Here is a 25,408-nt window from a genome sequence, read left to right as displayed (position 1 = left end):
TAGTACTTTATCTATCTATCTAGCTAGCTATATTTATCTATCTATCCTGCATGTATCTATGTGTCTATCTACCATCTGTGATCTATTGATAAACAGAGCTTTCCGTGTTATATAAGGCAAGAAATACTCATTTAGAGAAGTCTTAGTAGGATCCAGAGGAAACTTCCCTTGTTGAGAGCATCTTGAGAGACGGGCCATTCTATAAGTGGCTGATCTCTTTATTTAAGGTTAGCTGATAGACCATATTATGTTATATTGTAGAGAATTAGGTATTGAAAGAAACCAATCTACTCTCTGCTTTTACGAAGTGTGCATGTTTTCAGAAAGTTTCAAATCTACCATGGAACTGAGAAAGTAAGGAGAGGCCCAGGATTGATGAAGTTTGCAATTTCCTCTTTAAAATTGGATTGTTTATCACTTTCTCCTTTAAGAGCATTTCTTTTTCCCTCTACTTTGCAAAATGACTATATCTGATTTTTCATGTGTCATTTATAAGGGGGTGCCATTCCATCAATGGCAAAATCTGATGGTAGGCATTCTTCTTTCTAACTAATTTTATTTTGTTTTGACCAACATTCTTTTAAATTCATTTAAATTCTATTTTTAGGACAGTTTTAGATTTACAGAAAAATGAGTAAATGGTACAGAGAGTGAGTTCCCATTTACTACCCCTTCCCCCACACAGTTTCCCCTATTATTACTAATTATTAGTAATCTTATGTTACTAGGGTACATTTGGTACAATGGATGAGCCAATATTGATACATTTTTATTAACTAAAGTTCACAGTTTATTCATATTTCTTTAGATTTCCTTTTTCTGTTCCAGAAGTTGCATCCAGGATTCCAAATTACATTAGTTGTCATATCTCCTTAAGTTTCTTTTGGCTGTGACATTTTCTCATACTTTCCTTGTTTTTGATGACCTTGACAGTTTTGAGGAGTACTGATCAGGTATATTGTAGGATATTCCTCTACTGGAATTTCCTGATGTTTTTCTCATCATTAGACTGGGATTTGGGGTTTTAGGGAGGAAGACCCCGGAGGTAAAGTACTATTTTGATCATCTCATATCAGGTGTATATGCCGTCAGTTTGATTTATGACTACTCCTGTTGATCTTGCTCACTTGGTGGAAGTAGTGTTTATTAACGGTAAGGGTACTCTTTCCCCCACCTTTCCATCCTGTATTCTTTGGAAGGAAGTCACCATGCACAGCCCATGCATAATGAGTGGGAGTCATGCTCCTCCTCTTTTGGAGTGGAGTATCTACATAATTTATTTGAAATTTTTCTGCAAGGGAGATTTGGACCAAGATTCTTTTAAGTAGGTGGGTTTATTTGGGTTTGGGAGTTATCCTGATAGCATTTTGTGGCTATAATTCTGCACAATTTTTTTGAAAAAAATAGGGCAATATGACCATGCCAATGTGATGGAGTGGAAACAGCACTGGAGTAGGAATGTGAGGGTCTGAGGTTGTAAACCAGCCTGGTTACTTCCTAAGAGTGAGACCTAGGTATGCCCCTGTCCCCTGAGAGCTGCTTTGAATGTTCTACCTGGCAATGTCACTTCATTTGCTATCCTCACTGCCTGGAACAAATGTCCCATGTTTGGTTCCTTCTCCTATTCTGTTCTCAGCTCAAAAGTCACCCCTTCCAAGAAGAGTTCTTGGAGCACCCCAGGTAGAGTAGCTCTCCCACATCCCAGAACTTTCTATCCCATGGCTTTGGATTAATCATTGACATCATTTAGTGTTATCTAAGATCACCCTATTTATTCACTTGTTTATCATCTACCTCTAGATTATAAATTTTATCAATTCTATCAACTCCAGGAAGTCAAAGACCTTATCTGTCTTATTTCATCTCAGTACCCAGAAAGTATCCTGAATAAATCACAGGCTAGATTAAAAGGAAGAAATAAACACCAAAATGACCATTAGAGACATCTGCACTGAACAGTCTGAGGCTGAAAATTAAATAACACAAAACTCTGTGGCAGTTCTGACAAGAAAACCATAAGCCAATCTCCACTGCTGGTACTTCCATGAAAAAGGGAGGGATCCTAAAAGCAAAAGAGAGTTGTAGTATTCTCTCGTTGTTTTGAAATTTGAATTCCAAGAAGATGGTATTATTTTGATCTAGATTCCTTTTTGCTCAGGAAACTTAATTGGTATTTTGGCTGCCACGAAGGGGTCCTGACTTCTCTTATTTAACAAATCAATGTCCAGGGAAAAAAAAGACTTTGATGTCCAGAAGAGGGACGTCTTCCTGAGACTCTGTGAAATTTGAGACGTCAGAAGTATTTCTCCTCTACAATTGTTGGGAAAAGGTTTATTCTCCAGGGGAACTGAAGCATAATGAAATGCAATCGAAGAACATGCAAACTTATTATCTACCAGGATGGTTGAATGGTTCCAATCAAAAGGAGGATGGAAATAGGGGCTTTATATTCAGATTTTGGAAAAATGACTCCATGGCTATATTTAGGTGTAATATTTGCAGGCACTGAAATTGTGGCAGTCTATGGCTTGTTCATAACATAATGAACATATTTCTCTTTGAAACTTATGGGGGTGAGGAAAAAGGTGCCCCAAATTATTCTTGCAAGTAGAAGAGAGATAGCTTACTGTGGATGATAAGAGAGAGCTTGCTCATTGTCTAAGCGATAGGCTGGCATTGTTTTTTAATTGGCTCTTCAGAGGGCTGCCTTTGTGTCAAAGACTGCTTAGAGTAGGTGGATCCTGTGATGTTAAAAAAGTCAAAATTTTTCTTTATTTCTCCTACTCTTAGAGATTGCTAGGTAGTGGAGCTATAGCATCATTAGCAGTGGGAATTCTTTTACGAGAATACTGTCTTTTCCGTATCTGCATGGATAGAAGTCCTGGCACCAGGGAGGTGACCTTTTTTAAAAATACTAATCTGATGTCAATTGCTACTTAAAACTTATCAACAAGTTCCCATTCCCCTTAGGTTAAAAGTAAAATTCTGTAATGTGGTCTCTGGGACCCTGTGAGAGCTCCGGCTGTGGCCAATTTTTCAACCTTGTGTCCCAGAGAATTTGTACATCCTTCTCTCTCTGCCTGAAATTCATCTTCCTTCTTTTGCTTCCAGTTAAATTCTACCTATCCCTCAGACTCCAGCCCAAATGTCAAAACCCATGGGAAGCTTCCCTGATCTCCTGGAGTAGACCAAGCTCCTTTGTTCCATGCTCTCATAATTCCCTGACACTTGTCTTTATCACAGTTAGTATTAACTGTCTCCTCCCACTGGATTATGAGGGCAGAGAACATGTCTGTTCGGCTCACTGCTAAATGCCCTGGCACGTAGTAGGTACTCAATAAATATATGGTGTATGAATGAATGAATAAATGAATGGAGCTGGGTTACAAATTCCATCCTTGCATAAATTCTCTAAATACTTATTATGCTAACAACATAAACAAGTTTGCTCCCTTATTATAACTAACAACAACAAAGTGAAGTCCGTTTTCACTTTGTTTCATATTGACTATGAGATAGGTAGATGAAGATAAAGTGAAATATGTGGGTTTTGCAATCATACAGGCCTAAGTTTAAAGCCTGGTTCTACCACTTACTGGCTAAGTGATTGTGGGAAAATTACTTAAAATTTCTCCGAGTTCCAGTTTCCTCATCTGTAAAATAGGTCAGACCTGGGTTGGAAGCCCTGATCCATCAATTATTAATTATGCAACTTGATTCAAGTTAATAATCTCTCTAAGCTTCAGGCTCCATAACTATAAAATGTGGCCAGTAATGTCTATCAGTTTATCTCTTAGGGGTATGAGGAGGATTAAGTTCATATACATACATTTGTATTTGTTTATAAACATCAGAAAGGTGCTTAGTCCATGTGGAGTAAAACAATAAAAGCAAATTAAAACAATAGTGTGACATTCTTTTTTACATGTCAGAATACCAAAGATAAAAAATTGGCCAATGCATGCTGTTGGTAACAATATTGTTGTTGAAATATTGTATAAAAATATTGTTGGCGAAATATCTTTGGAGGGCACTTTGACAATATCTATCAAAACTGGAAATGCACATAAAATTTGACCTAGAAGTTTCCCCTCCAGGAATTCATCCTATAGGTACAATCAAACATGTTCACAAAGATGGCAATGCAGCATTGTGACAGCAAAGTACTGGAAACAATAAGAAGTTCATCAATAGAACTAGTTTCAAAAGTTATGGAATTGATAAAATGAAATACTACATGGTCATTAAAGTGTACTGATAGAGAATTATCTCCAAGATATATTATTTGATGAAAAAAGCAATGTAAGAACGATGCAAATTATGTTTTAAAAAAAAAAGGCCACTCTATACAAGCATCCAATTGTTTAAATGGATAAAAATTACTTTTCTAAGGATTTACTGAAAGCTGTGCTTGCCTCATGGGGAGAGGAATGGGAGTACCTAGCTTGGAAATTTCTTTTTCATTATCTACACTTTGTTGTTGTTTTTTTAACTGAGTATGTATATTCCTCTATCAATTTAAAATTAATTTAAAAGAGCGGAGACTGTGAATTAAAATTCACAGCTACTGCTACTATGATTGCTCCTTCTCTTGTTATTATTAGATGTTAAAGTTAGGCTGTCACGGAGATCCCCCGGCTGCTCCAACGTGAAAGATGTAGGACAGCAGAGTGGCAAAGTAGTTACCATGAGAGGACACACTGATCCACAGGTGCCAGTGGAGAGACAGAGAAGGATGGGCTTTCTGGCAAAGAGGCTGATCAAAGACTGGGCAGTAGGTATAGGGATAGGCGGGGGCTTTTCAGGTATCCTAAGAGGTAAACAGAAACCAAACCTTACAACAAACTTCCTTTAATATGAATTTATTGAATCCTCATAACTACCTTGAAAATAAGTATTATCCCCCTTTAATAGATGAACACATAGAGGTCGAGAAGCCTATCTGAAGTCACATGGTGAAGCCAGTACCAGGCCCTGGCGTCTTACTCCAAAGGCACACTTTAGGAATGCTTATAATATATGGTCTCTGTGTAGTTTTCAGGGATCCTACTGCTATCGTTTTTTCAGCTTCAGATGCCTGGTACCCTTGCTCAAAATAAGCACTCTTTATTAGAAATGCAGGTTCCCTCTGTGCTGATGACTGCACTTGAAGTTGTTTGGTGATTTCTAGAAGCTCCTTCATTCCCTATTCGTGGTTTTTCTAGTTTCACTTTTGTTTTCCCTGGAGAAAAGATTGCTTGATGGAATCAAGACTTGTAAGCCCTCCTTGTCATCTCTGATGGCCATCAACATTTTCAGTGAGGAAGGACGGCTAAGGAAGAAACACAGCTCAGCACATCTCCAGGCCTTCCAGACTCGGAACTGCATGAACAATCCACATGGTTTCATCTTAAGGACTACTCTTACTTTGCTGATCAGTGTAGTTAGAAAATTACCAAATGCTGTCAGATCTGTCTCTACCCTAAATGACTTTGGGGCAATCCCTTTGATATTGATGGAAAAGGTAAGGTTATAGCCCAAGGTTAGAGCACAGACAGAACACATTCAACCAGGTTCCACCCAGATGCAAGTACATCTGGTTCCGGTATAACGTGGAAACTTCTGGAAGGAACTGTCCCCCTCTTAGCAATGCTCTCCATTCTAGAATACTCTGAAGTCTAAGAAATTTGGAAAGGGCCTACATAGTAATTCATTTAATTTGTCCAACTAGGGACAGTCAGTTGGCAAATGGATATTTTTCTTTTAAAATTATATTTTAATAAAGGTATTTAAAAGCTTGAGATGTTTTTAATCGTTCTACTGCAATATAATGGTTAATTTTAAGAGCTCTGTGAGTTTGATTTGTATTTAAGATTTTTACAATCTATATATAGGTTGGTCTTTAATAACCATTTATACATTTCTTCTTTTTATATAGGTCACGTATTCTCCTGGGAGAGTAACAAGATTAGAAATAACAAATACAGTACAGAATAAATTAAAGTGCTTCAAACTCCATTATATAATTTCAGAAAATTGGTTTCACACTGAAACGTTTAAATAAGAAAACCAAACGATTTAAGGAAAAAATCCACAGTATATGCATTTGAATTGCCAGAGTTTAGCGAGTTTTATCCTCAGCAGTGCGGTAGTGGTATCTGTTCTGAGGGCCACAGTAATTTGACCATTCATTTGGGTCAATATAGGCAAAATTATTTTTATTTTTCTTTATTTAAAAAAGTCAGTTTCATTCTTCTTGAAGATGAATAGCATTTATTAGTCAAAATGTCAAAGGAGTATCGTAAAAGTAATTGCATTTTTACATATAATTCTCCAAACTCTTGTATACAAAATGTTCTTATTACACTCAGTGCAATAAATTCAGAGGCTGTTATGGGACAGGAGATAGCAAAATTGGGGCCAATACTTTTCTAAGGCTTAGGATAATAAAAAGCGGGGCTTGGTTGTCCTCTCCTAACTAAATGAAGGAAATGTGATGCTCTAGAGTCTATTATGCCGGCTGGTTTTGTTTGTTTCTGTGAAGTTTAGCATCGCTCTCCTTGTACTGAGTCCTCAGGCCTTTTTCAATTTTTCTATTCGTGCATTAAAGGCCTCTTCCTGTATTTGCAGCTTTTCGTTTATCTCGGTCTGTGAAGACAATCATAAAAAAGTGGTTATGATGGAGCTATCTTTTGCTGCACATTGTCTTTGTGGTTTTGACATACTATAGTGCCTAAAGACAGACATTATCCCTCACACACCTTCCTGTTTTGCAGACATAGCCGTGTTCCAGCCTGTAGTGATGTGATAACACTTTATCATATTTCTCTGCACATTCCCAATGTATAGCATGTCTGCTATGAACAGGAAGTGGTATTTGGACAGCCATTTTTCACAGAGCCTTGTGTTGGAAGATAGGATAATTTATCTGTATTTTCAGACAGACTTTACCAATAAGCACCGAATCAGAATAACTGCTCAGGGCTCAGTTATTGCGGTGTGGTCGGTCCCCCCCTTCGCAATGGATGTTTTGTCTCCTGTGTAATACATTCTAAATGGGATCATAGAGAACTTCTGTTGTGAAATAACAACACAAATAATCTCACAATTAGAACAATTCTCATAATTAAGAGTATTCATCATACAGTATAACTCTTGGAATTATGCCACTTTGTGGTATAGTTTCGGGAGGAAAAAGTAAGCGACTGCTGACAGGTTTTAGTGTTTGCTGCAGCTGTGATAGCATTTAGCCTCTGGCACTGACATTCTGTGGACCAACATTGCTACCTGCACAATTCCAAAAATACTTTCACATTATCTGAACACTAGTAGCCTTGGAAATGTCCTCCCTTTTTCATGATGAATGATAAAATTATAGAGAGAGAAACGGTGGTGGACGATGCGGTAAACTTGGTGTTTTTGTTTAGGCAATTTAAAAAAGTCTACAAGTGTATGAGGAGTAGTTTATACACACAAGTATTAGTAAAGAATTCCAAGTTTAGAATGTTAATGTCTATAACATAATTTGTGGTCTTCAGGGTAACTATATTTTGAGAAACTTTTATTATTTTAGTTTATATAGAATAAATTAAAAAATGGAATACTGTTTTTGGTCCAGGCATAACTAACTTTTCATTTTTATTTATTTATGAGTGTAATTATAATAAATAGTTTTGAAATGTCCACCTGGTTGCCCTGTTTGATGAAATTTTGTTTTACCTTCACAGTAAGAGTTGATACGTATTTCTGGAAAGATCACATCAGTGTCAACAATTCTGGATTCTCAAGTGAGTATCAGTCTTTTCCGGCTCAAGTTTCATCAAGCCCTGTGGTCGACCTCTGGCCTCGGGTTGCTCGTCTTTTTTTGTGGTTGGGTAGAGGAGACAATGAGGGACGAACACGGTCCTCCAGGTTTCAAAGGAACTCTGTCATCTTGTAGGAATCACTAACCCCTCAGGTGTGATTTGGTAGAGGTGAAAGAGCACTGGTCTAGGGGTATGGGGACCTAGAGATTAGTTTAGCTATGTAGCTTTTGGCAAGTCACTTAACTACCTTGGGTGCTAGTTCTTATCTGCAAAATTAAGTAGTTGAAAATTAAGTATGTTCACGTTACATGCTGGCTTTTAAATTCATGATTCTAGCTCCTTATTTTGTGATATATTCACCAATGTTATATTTCGCTATGACATCTGAAATATTTTAAAATATGTTACTCCTGCTTCTTTGTCATACATTAGACCATATAGGAACTGAAATGGTTTGAAGAAATAATCTTGTCACAATTCCAAAGGATTAGGAAGCACTGCTCTAACTAAATGATCGATTTTTCCCACTGTCAATTAATTTGCTTTATGTCCACCAATAATCTCATTTCTTTTTAACTAAGGACAGATGTACTTTCATCTACCAGCTTCTGTTTCACTATCTCACCATGGTTTTCATGTCAACTTTTCTGGTATTTCACAGAAACAGAATTCATTGATGTAAGTGTGGGCTTTGGGGAGAAGGTTCATGAAGGTCAGGGTCCCCCCCATAGAGCAGTGTACTGAAGGAGGGGAGGTCTCTAGACAGTGGCGATCAGTACTTCAGTTCAGGCACAACCAGCAGGGTCTGGATGAAAAGACTCTTTGTCTGGTCAAGACTAGGTTGTCATTAGTCTACCATGTCTCCATGTTATTCCTCAGAACACTGCTCAATAGACAAGTTATCCCACAACCACTAGGATAGGGAAGGCCATATTTTCTTTTAGGAAACAATGGAAAACTCATGCCCTGGCTTCAGTAGCCTGTCAGCGATCACTCCCCTGAGGTGATCTCCCACCTAGCTTATCTAACCTGGGAATTGAAGTTGACCCCAAAATACCTATGGTCCCAAGATGGCCAATTTCTCTCAGGATTTTCACATTATTTTACCCTATTGCTTGAACATGGCCAACAGCCAACGTTTAATGCCAAAATTTAGTGTTAGCATTCATATTTTTCTGAAATGTAATTCTTTAAATATATTAAAGTTTGCTCTATTGGGCATAATTTTTATTATGCAACTCAGGGCCAAAATAATTTCATTTTGAATGTATCTTTAAAATTAAAAAACCTAAACTATATAAGCTGAAAATGTTTGCTCTGCTCAGTATAATTTTAATTAACATCTCAGGGCCAAGATAACTTCATTCTTAATAAATTTCTAAAACTATAAAGTGAGTCAATAGGCGAGTAAGTGGATTAACATAAAAATTTAAGGATTTGCACTACATTTTCAGAAATGTCTGAATTATAGAAAGTGAAAGATGCCTGTAACCACACTGGAGAAGGAGCTCTGAAAAACATGTACTTAAAACATGAATTCTTTACTGCCTTTTCCTCTAAAAATTATAACAACAGTATGACTTCAAATAAAGAAGGAGAAAAAACTATTGGAAAATTTAAGACGTCTTACAAATAATAATTCATTAAATGTTCCTACAGCAGGTCAGTGTATTCAGAAGGCTTATATACACTGACCACTGCCATGTGGCTACCTTTTAACAAGAATGCAGCAGTTTTTAGAGCCAGGAACGTTGGAAGGCAGGCTTTAGAAGTGGAAAAGAACTTACCCCTCTAAAACAGGGGAGAAATTTGGCTAGGCAGAGAGTAATTACCCAATTTGGAATTTGATCAAGACACAAGGGTAAACACTGAAAAAGTGCCACACCATGGGAGTATTAAAATCCATAGTAGTCTGGTCGTGATGTAAGCGGTAATGTGGTTTTTGTGGATAACACTGGAATTAGAACTAGAACCCAGTTCACAGCCTCCTTTCAGGGCCTTTCATCAGTTTCCGACCGTGGAAACTCTGGACAAATGACTTAGTCCTTCTCTCTTTCTCATTTTTCAATTTATTTATCAGGGAAATTTCTGCCTAATTTGCATGGAGTTCACTAGGATTATTGAGAGAAAACATATAAAGGGGTTTTCTATCTTGAGACATTGTATAAGTCCACATCATCGTGCCATTTTATTGAAAAATTGGCAATAATTTGGCCCAGGCGAGTGTCCATGAATCTACTTAATGTGGAAATGATCATGACACCTAAAGGATCTGCATCCCTCACCTCTGGTCCAAGCTCTTCCTATGCCTAATGACATTTAGATGAGCCAGCTAATGAACTTCCAGGCCCAGTAAGGATGGCTGCAGGCCACTAGGACAATAACACACACATATAGCAATCATACTCTTTCTGTTACAGAGTAGCGGTATAAATGCTGCAGACCCTAATATTAAAAACAAATTTCAATGAATAGTTAAAAAAATATTGCTCACTACATGGAACATGGCCTTGGTCAAGATGTTTTCAATTTTTTCGGCCTGCAAACAATTCTATTACTGTCTAGTAGTTCCTCGGCAATCATTTCAGAGCCGCAGGATTGCAAAGGAGCCCAGGGCCATGATTATACATAAACTATATTTAGATGAAATGTTATCAAATCTAAAAAGGAGATATGTTCTGAACTCAGCTTAATTCAACTGCACTTTGCCTTTCTATACAGTAACTAGTTATTACATTCATGGGGTTGTTAACAATAAAGCTTTGTATAAAACGTGTTCTTCCACTATTACTGGTAAACACTAAACACCCCTTATTAAACCGAGGACTTTGGCTGATTCTGTTGGCATCAAATCATTAAATGCCCATGTAAATAGTGCATTAACATTTGATGATTAAACAAATACTAAGGTATGTTCATGCCAAGCTAATCTTTTGCTCTTTCTAAATTAGTTGCTAATACAGTGAGCTATTTATATATAGTCTCATGTTCAGATAACAACTAAATCTTTCTGAGTTGCATTAATATTTTAAACATGCAGTATACTGTCCCATTGATTCATTGTCATTTCCACAAGAAATTATAAATCCTCTCAAAATATGCAATTCGCTTATTTAATCATTTTGCCTAGGAAATGATACAAGTCTGTGTTGAGCTAGAAATGAGTTTATTTTGGACAGGAAAAACATTAAGCATAAAGCTAAGCTGACTGATACATCATTGGCAGTTGCCACTGAGATGGCCGTTGCCATGACCATTTTCATGCAGCCATTGGTGTAAATTGCTTAGCTATTAGCGCAATGTGAAAAGGAACAAACTCGCTGAGAGGGAATTCAAAGATTTGAAGGCCTCTCTTTAGAAATTTGGTGAGAAGACATAGCTAAGAATTATGGTTTGATCTTCAGTGTTTACTGTCTAGAAATGTACTCCAATCGCTCTTGCACGAGCAATCTTTACAGGGTGACAAGAGACAAGGTCTTTACCATGTTCTTTTTTGGGCTTCAATGTCAAATGATTTTAGAAACTGATAATCCACACCATACCATGTGCTGTTGGCAAATCTATTTTGTGGTCTTATTGAGCCTCAGATGACTTAACTGAGAATTATGTGGAGATGTTAAATTGAACTCCTCCATCGTAAACATCACTCTTGCTGGCAGAGTGTGGGTAGTGTTTAAAGACAATAAGGTTGAGGTTGGCTAATTAATCAGTAATAAAGAAAGTGAGCACACTATCAAGGCTGAGTACCTGAATGCTGATTAAAACGTCATCTGTGACTTGATCCAGCACTGATTTTACATCTTCAATGGTGAAACCAGCTAAAAGATCTGTGTCTGAAGTGTCGGCTTCTGGCTGGGACTCCACAGCGCCTTGTTCTTGATCCAGCCCCTAGAATATTGAAAGTAAACAATACTCAAGTGATTTCTGGAGCATTCAGTGATTTATATGTAACCTCAAACTTCTCTCGGGTACTTTCTTACCAGGAATAATGTCAGCCTGGAGGGACATTTTGATTTGATGTTATCCTGCGTTTTCATTATGCATGAGGGTCATGTTGAATCAAGCCATGATGCTAAGCAGTGCCTACTTTTGGGAATGTGAAGATGGAGATTGAAGAGGATGGAGTGGAAGAGATTAAAATTGCTGAGCTACCCTCAGCTGGCCCACCTTTGAATCAATGCTAAAAGAAATATTTATGTTTAGCTAGGAAAAGTCAGAGGGAAAGAAAATGGAAGAGCATGGGTCCCTTTCCTTTTGCCCTTAGAGAATATAATCCTGAGATAAGGGGAATTAAGAGACAAGGAACATACCTTCATTTCTGTATCCAGTGTTGGGGGTGGCTCTATGAATGTTGAGTAAATATCAAATGAGATTCCTTCTTCTAGAGGATCAGGGAAAAGGCAACCTGAAGGCTTGACAATCTCTATCACTTGCTGGAAGGGAAGAAAACAGCTGTATTATGACAAAGTCTTTGGTGAGTAACCACAATTTCAGCCAATTCCTGTATATATAAATACATATGTATTTATATCAAGTTCCAAGTCTATTTTTTGGTCATCTTAAGTCATTTATCTCCTCTGATTTCTTGACGCCATTGCCCTCTTAGTTTTCTAGTGCTTTTTGTGCTCCATATCTGATAATTAGCATTTTATTTTTCCCACTGTCTTATTCTCTTCCTATTATACTATGTGGTTTAGGATGTCATTTTGTATTACCTTGGTTTTTGTTCCATGCGTCAATGTCCCTGTCCTCCTGCCTACAAGCTTTCTGCAGGTAGAGATCATGTTTTAGATCCTCTGTATATCTTCTCCAGTTCTGGCAGAGTCAGTAACAGTCTGATGTTTATCGATATTATCAGCAGAGTGTAGCTGTCCTTGGGGGCAATGGCGAAGCGGCCATAAAGAGCTTGGTGATAAGGACAATAAAGGCTCTAAAGAGTAATGTATAAAGCCAGCACACAGCAAATCAGAGAGTAGATTTGCAAAATCAACCCAAAACACAGAGGGCAGGGCAAGACTTCACCGTAAGTATTTAACAATTCTGCAGCAAGAGCGTGCCAACCAGAGGGAGGGTGATAGCTGGTCAACAGTGGAAATAAAGAAATAGGAGTCAAAGAAGCCAAGTTAAGCAGTGTCCATCCCACCACGACTTGGGGGTGAGAAAGAGATGAGGCTACTGACGGCATTAAACATTGAGTCATTTTATTAGTTCCTGTTGTTCTGATTCCATGTTTCACAAGCAACATTTTGATCATAATTTGACTTCCCATCTCAACTGATCTATAAAGACATGCCCACTTGAGTGCTCTGATTTTCATGTCTATGACATTCCTTACTTTAAATCAATAAATTGCTGTCTTAATTTATATAGTAAGCTCTCAGGAGCTTGTTTTTATGGTCCTGAGATGGAGTCAGACACCGTATGCTGACAAAGTAAGACCCTGAGCCTACAAGTTTGAAGACAAAACTTTAGAAATGCATAAATTACCAAATAATTACCATCTCACGAGGCCTGGAAAAACTCTGAAATCAGCATACATTCATTTCTAAGTTCGCCACAATATTTCAAATAAACTTACGTGTTATAATATTTCATTTAAATATTAATATTTTTTCTTTAGAAGGTTTTGGGATGCCCTAGAGGCTAAGTTATTGCTTGATCATACCAACGTACATTGCATTGAATTCATATTGTTAATTTAATTTGATTTTGTAAGAAGTTGATGTTTAGTATAAATATATAGCAAAACAGAAGTGTCCTAACTTTATAGTCAAGGAAATTTGGAAACCAAGAGATTCAATGATTGGCTTTAAGTCAACTAATTACTTAGTGACGGGGCTGGGAGTTAAACCGTGGTATGCCAACTTCTTGGCCTGTGCACTTTCCAGTAAACTCTAATATGTCGTGTTGCCACACTTGGAAATTATTAATAGTATTAAGCACTTAATCTCTATTCTGTTAGATGACATCATTCCAGGTTGTTTATCTTAAGTTGACTAAATGTTAATCAAAATAGAATATCTAGAAAACATATCAGAATGATTCTTTTCTCTCACAATATTCATAAGCCATTGTTTTTTTTTTCCCTAAATGGAACATACAAGCATTTTCATCTTCCCACAAAATTATTTGTACCTTTTTCACCATGCTTGCTTTTCATCCTCCCACATCTTATATTGCTCTTTATTTTACCAACCTAGGAAAATGAAACAGCTGAACCAATTTCAATGTCCCTGAAACATTATAGGTAAAATAAATAAGCTGTGCATGGGAATCCGGAGACAAGGGAAGATGATGAGGTATTTATTTAGTGGTACAGACTTTAATATAGGGTGAGAAATAGAAATTTTGAGGAAGTGGTGGTGAGTGAGACATTGAAGAAAGAAGAGAGAAAGGAATTGAATGGAGTTTACTGAATTTATTACGGGTATTAAGAAAGTAAGCACGAGATAATCTGCAAGGTAAATATTCTCTCTCAACAAAGCAGAACTTTATCTTGCTGCTGTTGCCCCATCTGTCTTGCTGCTATGCTTTTCCATACACAGCTAGGCCTTTCTGCTAATTTTCTCTGACCCCACTCGGTGTAAGCTCTCCACAGGTCGCCTCTCCATCCTGGTCGTAGCAGATGCTACCATCGGCCCACTTGTGACCTTTCTTCCATCAGATTATACACTTAAACACAAGCAGGTAGTCGTGCTCAAGTCTCTCATTTTAGCCTTCACACCCCTGCACTCTGGATATCTTTATAAGGCTCACCTGAACTACTTGCCAATGACCCAGTTTTCCTGGTCTTTGGCACCGTTGTGTGTGTGTGTGTGTGTGTGTGTGTGTGTGTGTGTGTGTGTGTGTGTGTTTGTGACCTAGGCACACACCTGGAAGCTTGGAACTCCTCAGCTCCACGTCATCATTTCTTTGGTGGAGTGAAGCTCCCGTGTACCCTCAGAACATGAAGCTCTGACTGAGAGTTGGGCTTGTCTTTTTCTTGATTTGTATGAGTGTAGCTCATAAAGCTATTCATTTGATTTAATTCATGCACAAAAACTGGGGGCGAGAATTTCTTTTCTTCAGGGTGTTTGGCATACTATCAATGAACTAAACCATGGCTATGTTTATTCCCTTCATGAAGGTGGCATTTGGCTATGTTAGTAAGATACTGTAAGGGAAAGAAATATCCCAATTTCAGATGAGGGTAGATATAAAGTCATTTCATTAAGAAAAAGAAGGTACACTGTCAAATATCTAGTTTGAAATAAACATAGTGAGCAGAAGCATCAGAGTGATTTTTCCCCTCAAGTAGCTTTTCCAAAAAATAAGTTCAAGGAAAATTAGAATCAATAATTGTGGTGAGAGCACAGAGCCAGCAAATATGTTTAAATGAAACCGTCTGATGCAATACTTTCTTTAAAAAAATACAATTAGGCCTTTGTATTTTTTTTTTAACAAAACCTCATGTTTTACAACATCGCTGGTTCTGTAATAAAATCTATTTAAAACAGAGAGACATGGTCAGCTTTACTAAGTTAGATTTTCTGAAAGAACATTATAATTTCCTCAAGTCTATGAATAGTTGAAGCAAATTAAATAAAGCTAGTTTTATAACTATTTTTATACATTCCTGTAGAATTCTAATTGTCTCATATTTCTTTTCCTCAAAAGTCTAATATGTTACCTCTTAAATCTAGAAAAATAAAAACAGAAAAAGGATCAAGTATGTTTATTAAAAAAACACTCCTATTTGGTACCCTGATTTAGCAACCTCCCTCTCTTCTATAAGAGAATAGCACCCATAATCTTCAGATCAGGAAACAAAGGGAAAGACTTTAAGTGACTTGCCTGAGGCCTAATGCTGAGATTAAAAATCAGGAGTTTCTGATTATACACATACATCCATTTGGCCAAATGATTGGTTTTGCTTGACTTTCAAATATCCCCTAAATATTACTTTGAATGTAAAGCAATAAATGTGTTTCTCTTGCCATTTTTGAATGCTTGCACACAAATGGATATAATAAAAACAATCATGTTGTTCCATGTGAATGCCATTTATATTTTTTCTGATAATGAGCAGACCATTTGAACCAAGGTGAGTACATTAAAAGCTCTAATAAAGAAGAGAATAGATTTCTAAACAGAATAATGGACTGTTAAGTGAACATACAATAAATAACATCTACAGATGTGGTGGCTAGAAAATTAGTTTTGCATAACTTACCAATGTATATTTCCCCCAGATGTTATCTGTTACATGAGAATTAACTTAAGTTAGTTACATTGTTCATTACGTGCACATTGCATTAGTGTTATTTAAGATGGTTTACAATCTGAGCTTTGGTTGAATCATGCTATCGTATTTAAAGAATATCGAGTAAATGGCTTTTGGCATAATTTAATACTCATAAGAAAGAAATTTCATCATCGACTATTAAATGATGTAGCTTTAAAAAAAGCCAAGGTCTTTACTTACAAGCCAAATGAAATCACTTGAAATCTTTTAAGAATTTACATATACCGTATGAAATGGACATCTCTCATGGGAATAATGATAGGAATCTTGACTCTCCTGGAACTAAGTACAGGGTCAGTTTAGGTCTAAAAATATACTTATAGGAAGTAGAATCTGCTTCCAGATCTTATGGTATCTGAAAAGAACTATAAAGGTTTTATCTGAAAGTTGTGTTACCTCATGCTTTCTTTCTTTACTTTATGTGCTAACATTATTGATAATATTGTCTGGTTTATCGTTTTTGTTTGTTGTTATTTGTTTTTGTGGTTATTGTTTTTGTTATTTGTTTATTGTTTTCTTTGAAGAAAGTGTAGGTGATTTGTGGGTAGTGTTTGTACCACTGAAATCTATGATTAAGGTGGCAATTATTAAATTATTCAAGATATTAAAAATGCCATTGAGATGACAACTTTCCACTGTTTTCAATGGCAGAAAGCAAGACAAATCTCTTAGCCCCTTTTTGAGCTACAGAAACACATAACAAATACCGGTATGCTTTAAAAAGACATTTGTTTGGAATTATCAGATGATGACTTCATATGTAAATCAGAACTTAGGAAAAAATGTCACAGTTTCAAAAAGCAAACTTTATTGCAAACTTTTCTCAATTCTAACTAAGGAAAAAAGGCGTAAAAATTCCTGTAATGTTTTAACTATTTTCTCCCCTTCGAGAAAGGCATTACTCATTTGCAAGTCTAATTAAAAAGTACTTGTGTGGTTCTGGAAATTTTTAACAAAAAATTGTAACCCACTGGCCACAACATACTACACAAAAAGTAAAACATATGAATGCCACCTGCAAAATGCAATAAACTCTGGTAATGTCATACTGAGGCCATAAATTTAAAATCAAAAGAGAGGAAATTCAAAAGCTAAGATTATCAGAGAAACTTGAATTAATCCATTTCTAGAGTGTTTTTCTTTTGTCTTCAGCTATCACAAACTTCTTAAGATATCCTATAAATGTAGAATATCAATTCTGCTACAAGAGTCCTCCTCCCCCTTTGCATTTTGACTTGGAAATAAATTTGCAAATGCAGCACATTAATTTTCTTTCCTATGCTTAATATGCAGTATTTACATTTTGAAAAGGTTCAAAATGTTGCCAGGCTTCTGTAGGGTATGAATAGACATCTAATAGCAACTTCTATTTTTATCCACAGCATGTTGGTAGTTTGAACATTTATAACTTAATAGAGCTTTGAGACGGTCAGATCCACATGCTAATCACCTAAACAGTGAACGGTAACACAGTACAAGTTAAGACAGGAAATGAAGACTACCCGTTCCGGCTGAAGCTGCAAGGAGGAATTTAAGTTGGCAGGCCACAGCAAACCAATTTGCAATCTGGCTAGGACACTCCAGTTAACACCTTGTGCCATTTTTATTTATATCTCTTGATTTGATCTTGTTTAACTTGTGCTTGAAAAATAAGGTTAGATAATTAAAGAAACGGATTCCAGAGTCTTTAAGATATCTTTAGTATTTCTAAGAGTACTCCTGCTTAAGGCCAATACTATAATTTGAAAAGAAATCTGAGTACTCCTATCGTAATGACCTCAGACAACAAAATCCTCTCTAATGAATTTGAAAAAGAGTACCTTCTTGTAGTGTAAATGCAATTTAAAAGGAAAAGATGTTTTGATCTGGCTGTGGTGCAGACATTTCCTGAGGAACAGGAATTCTTCATATACACAGATATTTTCTAAAGATGGCAATAATCTGGAAGATAGACCACTGAATCATAGGCTGTTGACTTGGCTCTATCCCTAACTGTGTGATGCTAAGAAAATCCCCAGGCCTCCATTTATTTATCTATAAAAGGAGGGTAAAGACAATTGTGACCTTGCTACTTCATTGAATTGTTTCAAGCACAAATTAGATAATGTGGATGAAAAGGCTTGGAGTTCTTCAAAGGGTAATATTATTAAACCCAAAGGTGTATTATTATTATTGTTATTTATAATCACTGTTATTATAATGCCAGCATTGGAAGACAGACTAGAGCATCCATATTGAGGACAGTGATCCATGTTATTGCTATATGCTGTTGTTAATATTGCCCAAGCAGTCCAATTAACTCAGAAGAATTAGTTAGTGATGACATGCCATCACCCTGTTTCCATATTGTCACAGTCTTTAAAATACCAAACCTATATCTAATGCCATTTTATTTGAAGAATTGGACCCAAACAACTTTTCTTTTGAGACCTAGGTGGCATGACATAGGTAGTCATGAGGCATGGTTGGGACCAAGGCACATCGCCTATTTAGAAAAGGAGAGTGTTTACATCTAACTTTCAAAATGAGCAAATCTGCCTCGCCCCCTCCCCCGCCCTATTTATCTCGCTTTGTCTTCTGTTTTTCAGCATCCAATGTGGCCTGTGGTTGCCCAGATTGAGTGCATTTCGAAAAGATTTCCTTTAACAAATTTTGTCACAAGTAAAGAGGGCATATAGGGCAAACGTCCAACATGTCTTTCTCGTGAACACTGAAATACCAGAGCTCTTGAAAGTATTAAGTTCAACACTGTACTTTCGATTCTTAAATTGACTTTATCTTGCAACTTCCTCAGGATGAGAGACGGAAAGTATGGTTCCATTATAAATAGTTAGAAAATAACTAATGCTTTTCAAAAATATTTTTTTAGAAACCACTCAGTATATTTGTTTAGCTTACTAAGATATACTCTAAAAGGCATATCCTTGACCTCACTGTAAAGTATTGCAAACAGTTCTAATCATGGATGAGTTTTCATTCATCTAGCTTGTTCTGTTTAAATTTGAGGTTTTTAATATTTAAAATTGAGGAAATATTCTAAAGTAACTCTTGTTTGAAGGACTGGAAATTAAATATCAGTATTTGTCAATTAGTTAGAATAATAAAGATGAGTAGTGCAATTATCTTTGTGGAAAGCCTGTTTTGAATTATCAAGTATAAATTTAAAAATTTGATTTTATATATGTTACATTTTAATTACATCTTATGATAGCTTATATGACAATGAAGCTATTTCATGGTCTTTATATTTGAGAATAGTCTTTTTGAACAAATACCTATAATTGCAGAAATCATATGAGACAGTAAATCACAATAGTTAGAAGATAAACTACAGTGGAAGAACCCTAAGTTCTTGGTTCTAATCTTTCTCTTTTCACCAGCTTCCTGTTATTTTCACAGTTTAAACTACCTAAGTGAGAGGAGGCTGAAACTTCTGGATAAAGCCATACATGTAATTTACTTAACTTCAAAGCATCCTGATGGAACTGCACTTGAGTCCTGAAGTCATCAGTTGAAAGCAAAAAAAAAAAAAAAAAAAACACTCCAAAAAACAAAGCACATTAAAACTATATTGAAATTAATTTTGTTTAGAAATATAAAGCCTTTTTGGGCCGAACTAGAATGTTTGTAAAGTGCTACGAAATCTTTAGAGAAGTCACCATAATGTTATTATTCCAACCTCTTAGACCCAAGATGTCTATTTTAAGTAATCTGACATTAAAAATGTGCTGACAAATATAGATTAAAAAACAACACAGGAAGTTGTAAATCAGTTGGTAACTCTTAGCATCAAGGAAATAAGAGACCATGAAAAACTAGTCATTTACTTTAGTCAACCTCATCCTTAATTTTTAACTAAAGAAAATTTGCAGAAGGCATGATGTTTACATTTTGGATATTTTATTCATAGTTCGTGTGTTTCCTTTTTCTCCAGTGGGTTCATAAATTAGTACAAGGAAACATGTTGTCACAGTTATAAATATTTCCCTCTCTGCGTAGCTCCTTCCACCATCCCTCCCCTTCCTTTAAAAAATCTCCACTAACCGATTCTTTAACTGTATTAGGCACTCTTTGGTCAGCTGGGCAGGATTTTCTCGCTTTGGAGGAGGAAACTGCTGTCAATTATCTTATGCGCCTGGCATTCTAGAAACACGGCTCTTACAGGAAGCACCCAAGCCTTTCCTTCTATGTAGGGCAACCCCTTATTATATACAAGGGAGTGTCATGATTTCAATGACCTGAAAAGAGTCATGTTTTCCCTTGCAGGGAACAGCTCATGGTACTCTAAGGTTCCAAGGCTTTCCATGGAATCTGAATTCTTGGAAATTAACTACAAAACTATTTTGTGGACAATGGTGTATACGGCCAGAGATTTTCTGAAAAAAGACTTTTTACTTATAATTTGTAAATCAGCCTAGTTTACTTAAAAACAAACGAACTGAAATAATAGTAACTCCAAAAAGTTTAGGTAGTATCTTTATTCCAGATTCAAATGTTGTAGAAATCTGGATTTTTTTTCCCTTAAATGTGCAGTCACAGTCCTGGATAGGCTCTGCCACTCAGACAGAGTATGTCTCAGATGTGATATCTTGATTTGTAAAATTAGGGAGTTGGACTAGGTCATCTCTAGCCCAGTTACAGATGTTATATCTTATGTTACTAAATTTCAAGTGGCTTTTTCTACATTTATATAAGACTCAAAGCTGCTGGCTTACGCAGATCCTTAGCTTCAGTATTCTTCTGTCATGTTGTAGGAGAATATTTGGATTACACACTCAGTGCTTCCTGGAATCTTAGACAGGCTGCAGCTTGTCCATTTTTTCTACTTAATTATCTTCCCCAAACCTGCTCCTCCTCCATTTTCTTTATCTCTCAATGGCATCAGCAGCTTCTTGGTTACTGGGCTGAAAACCTTGAGATTGTCTTGAGTTGTTCCCTCTGCCTTTGTCCATAACATCAAATCAACCACAAAATGTGTTTGAGGGCAGCTCCCTGCCGTCGGTCACACCTGCCCTCTTCTTTTTCATGACAATGCCCATCATGCAGCCTTCAGATCCAAGTTCTTGCCATCAGAGATCTTGAGCTCCAGGCATCCCGGACTCCTCACTGGTTCCCAATATGCACAGTGCCTGGGATGTAGTGGGTGCTCAATAAATACTTTTTATATTAAAAAAAAAGAAAAGAAAAGAAAGCATGGATGGAGGTGTTTTCCCAGCCCTGAGTCTTGCCTGTGCTGCCCCCTCTGCTTGGGAAGGCGTTTCTGTCTCATCCCTGCCGGGTAATATTCCATCAGGCCTTCCAGGCCAGCTCATTCACCTCAGTGAGGGTTTTCTTGATCTCCCTTGTGCTTCAGAGTCTTTTGCCTGTTCCTCTTGCATAGGACTTGTTACACTGTACCTTGAGTTATAGCCATGTATGAGTGATCTTCCGCCATGTTGTGGAAACAACGTGAAGGCAGGGATCTTATTCATCTTGAGGGTCCTTAGCTCAGGTCTTTTTACATAGGAGGTTTCGTTAGGTGTTGAGTATTCCATTAGGGAAACCATTCATTTAAAAATCTTCAGGGCCATCAGTTTGTTTGATCAGTGATGATTCAGTTTAACAAGTATATGATGAAAAATGATACCACTTGGAGAAGCAAACCTAATGGTTTACTGTTGCATCAGGGCAATATCTGCATCTCTTGGTTACCAATGGAATCCTAGAGTATTTTATTAGCTTAACGCCAAACAACTAAACAGCTTCTCACTGATTTGACTGCGTTACTTAAACTGACTAATAGTTGTTTCGTAGACATGGGGTAGTTTAAAATTCTAAAGAATTTCCCAGAGATACCACTCCCTCTACATAGTTCCTGACAGAAGTAACATCAGATAATCTCTAGATTTTCTGAGTCACCTGAGACCAGGGGCCATGGTCCACATTGTTTTCCACGGGCCTCTCCCCGTGAGTCTCCCACCCCCAAAACAATGTGAATAGTATCCATTGGAGTTGTGGCAGCACTGGCCACCATCCAGGAAAATGAACGTCAATGATGAAAAAAAGCAGCTCTTGTTTACTGAGAACTTATTCTGAGCCTGGCTTTGGGCTGGTTAGAAGGCACATCACAAATATTAGGTCCTTTAATTCATACTACATTGCAAGGAGAGGTTTTATTGACCTCATTTTTTGAATGAAGAATCTAAAGCTCAAAGAAGCTAAGTAACTGGGTCAAGGTCATACAACTAGAGAATGGTGAATTCCTTCCGAACTTGAACCCAGATCTATTTGACTCCAAAGCCCATGTGCCTAAACCTTAGGGTCAAGTGGAACCCCACTGGTTCTTTATAAATCCCCAAAAGTGTTTCTCTCCAGTTGATAGGTGAGGAAATAAAGGTTCAGAAAAGAAAAATAACATATGTACATTGGGAATCTGAAAGAATAAGTTGCCAGGAAATTTCAGAACAAGTTTGCTCGCTGGCTGCTCTCAGCACTACAGTGCATTGTTCCAAAATAAGTCAACAGAAGTAAGGCATGGAGGATGGGTTTTTTTTTTAAGATGGCAAGATATAAAAAGTATTTGGTTTATAAAGAAATTTGAGAACATGCTTAATTCATTTGTTTAAACAAGAAAGTACAGGAGCGTCAGTTTGCTTTTGGTGACTAAAACCGCATGTTCCTGCTCAAAGAGCAATTTGTCCTATTTGTTGTAATTGTAATTACTGTTTTCATTGGAATCACAGATTTTTCTAGGAACAGGCATGCAGAAAAACAACCAATAACCTAGACAGTTAAAACACACTGAGAAATGGGTATGGTTGTGCGAACAAATCTCTTGTGATTATTCTTCCACTGTGTGCTGTAATGTGCCTTAAATCCATTTCCATATTTTTAATTAACACTTAGTTCCAAAAAACTTTCTGGAGGCCATTTAAATCACAAATGGGGGAAAAAAACAAATTTGCTTTATCAGAAAATTGACTATAGACTATTTTGGTGGCTTTTATTATTTTTACATTTTAATGATTAAAATTAAATATAGCCTGATTACTCACGACAGAAGACAGTGAAATAATTTTCCCGGCTGATATAATTTTAAAGTCAAACCTGGGTGAATAAGATATTAGTTCTGCTCTGGATGAGTTTCATTGTCCATCCTGCGGCTCTAATTCCTGATCAGTTCCATCCATTTCAGAAAAGGAATTAAACAGCTGCACCGACTTACTTTTCTAGCAGAGACCCAGTGGTGCTTTGCCTTTATCTCAACAGCTGTCCTATCGGGACTAGAGTGTTGCTTCTGTCCTATGCATTTTAGGCACCTCTTTTCACAGTTGGAATCATTCATTTCTTTGAGTGGGAAACAGAGAATGCACACATATTATTTTAAAATTCTTTGCACCAAAAAAGCGATATTATCTGCTACATTGAAACACTGTCATTGTCACAAGTAAAAGGCGTAACTGCAGCTCTCTGCCGATGTTTATTTATCCGTGGACCCACAGCAAGGGCCACTGCTTCCTTATCTAGAAAATGGGGATAACAATAGTTACCCACCCCATGGGGTTTGGGGAGGGGTAAATGAATGGGTGTAAAGCACTCACACAGTGCCTGGCAAGGAGGAAGAGCTTAAAGTGTGAAGTTCTTGTGTTTTTTATTTCAGATTTTCACATCACATATTTATTTCTACAACAATGCTAAACAAAGCTCTCAGAAGATATGGACTTGGTCTGTTTTGTTCCCCACTTTATTGCCTGGCAGGCGGCTGATAAATAGTGGGAAAGTAATAAATATTTATCGAATAACTAAATGCAGGAAATCATTGTGGTCTCATATGGTTAGGAGATCATCTATCACTATTTTTCCCCCTACTATATAGTCTATTGACATACAGGGCACCAGATTCCGTATCCCCACACCCCCACTTCTCACCCCCACCCTCTACTATGACCTATAACTCAGGCCGCTCCTCATCTGGTGTCCAGCCCAGCTCCTTGACTTTACATGTTCCTCCCCTGCTATTTGTTATATTCTTCCAAAGGGTGTCCATGCTAGATGGAGTTATGCAAAACAGATAGATCGTAGCAGTAAGACTGGAATATTAGGATGAGTGTAGCCGGTTCCTTGATGGGGAAATTATTCAGGCCAGGAAAACCCTTGAAGGATTGTTCTGCTTTGCACACTTGTATGAGCACAGCCTTGGTATGAGGGGTTGCTAATGAAGCCAGAGAGTCTGGCCCAGCATGTTAATTTACTCGATTCAGGGAACTTCCCGGTATTTATAAATGAACTCCATACATAAGGCAGCTGATATTTAGATAAGAAAATCAGAAAACAGCACATGCTGTAATACAGTGCTTCAACAGACTGTAATATCTTTAAGCGATGCTAGCAAAGCTAACATCATTTAAGTAATCAAAACCAAGCAAGGACAATGAGCTACTGTTTCGAAATTCTTCTGCTAGAAATAAGAAACCAGGACTAAAACCATTTAAATAGTAAAAGTACATTGCAAAACTAAGCCATAGTATTAATTGGGTTAATCTAATTATACAACCTATAGCTAAGCCTTAACAGATTTCGGACTGGAGCATCATTGGAAACATCAGGCATGTGACTATCATCATCGCCCCAGGAGAAGGTGACAGTTTTACCTTTGAGGGGTCTGGTGTTCAAGGCATGTTTTGAAGAACAGATAGAGTATCAAAATATTATGAAAAGACACATTCTATTTCTTTAGCTTCTGTTTGTGTTTGAAATATTTTATTCTTGTTTGGCTCGGCAATGATGAGAATACTTAAAAATGACTGGGAAGATAATATTTTACAGTAATTCTTTATTCTAAAAAATACCATTTTCCTTGCAGTTTATTTTTCATAACTGATTTGTTTATGTGCTTATTGGTAAGTAATTTTATTTTGGCTTTAGACACAGAAATACAGCATTGTAACTGATTTATTCTTTTGTCTGAGTGATTTTGCTATTGGTAGATCTTAAGACATTTTATTATTTTAACAAGAATGCTTTTAAAGCATTTGCTGTTACATCTCTAAACTTCACCATCTCACTAGCATCTGTTGGATTTAATCACCTACAGAACCACCTTATAAAGATTACCTTATCAGAAAAAGTGTCATCTCGTGAGCTTAGGTGTGAGAATTGCAAAATAAAGCTGAGCTACACTAACAACTGCTGTGCTAATTTATTGTAAATTATGTTTTTTGTTTGCAGAGATAAGACATGAGAAGTGTTTCTATTTAAATTCATTTCCTATTATTTCAACATTGATACCAAACAGCTTGACAAAAAAAAGTGAGAACATAGAATATTCCTTAAATAGGTTCTAGTGATAGTGAAATTTATT

General features: G+C 36.8%; 1 protein-coding gene across 1 annotated transcript in view; it reads right to left on the bottom strand.

The window, feature by feature from the left end:
• Nucleotides 1–6,194: 6,194 nt before the first annotated feature.
• Nucleotides 6,195–25,408, bottom strand: part of CABCOCO1 (ciliary associated calcium binding coiled-coil 1) — a 120,232-nt gene continuing 101,018 nt past the window's right edge. The window contains exons 6-8 of the mRNA XM_023643726.2: nt 12,095–12,217; nt 11,532–11,672; nt 6,195–6,627 (exon numbers count right to left, since the gene is read on the bottom strand). Of these exons, the coding sequence (XP_023499494.1) occupies nt 6,553–6,627; nt 11,532–11,672; nt 12,095–12,217 (339 nt within the window). The 3' untranslated portion in view covers nt 6,195–6,552. The remainder of the gene's footprint in view (nt 6,628–11,531; nt 11,673–12,094; nt 12,218–25,408) is intronic.

The sequence above is a fragment of the Equus caballus genome, chromosome 1 (assembly GCF_041296265.1).
Source record: "Equus caballus isolate H_3958 breed thoroughbred chromosome 1, TB-T2T, whole genome shotgun sequence".
In the NCBI taxonomy this organism is placed as follows: domain Eukaryota; kingdom Metazoa; phylum Chordata; class Mammalia; order Perissodactyla; family Equidae; genus Equus; species Equus caballus.
This window is presented reverse-complemented; position numbering and strand designations above follow the sequence as displayed.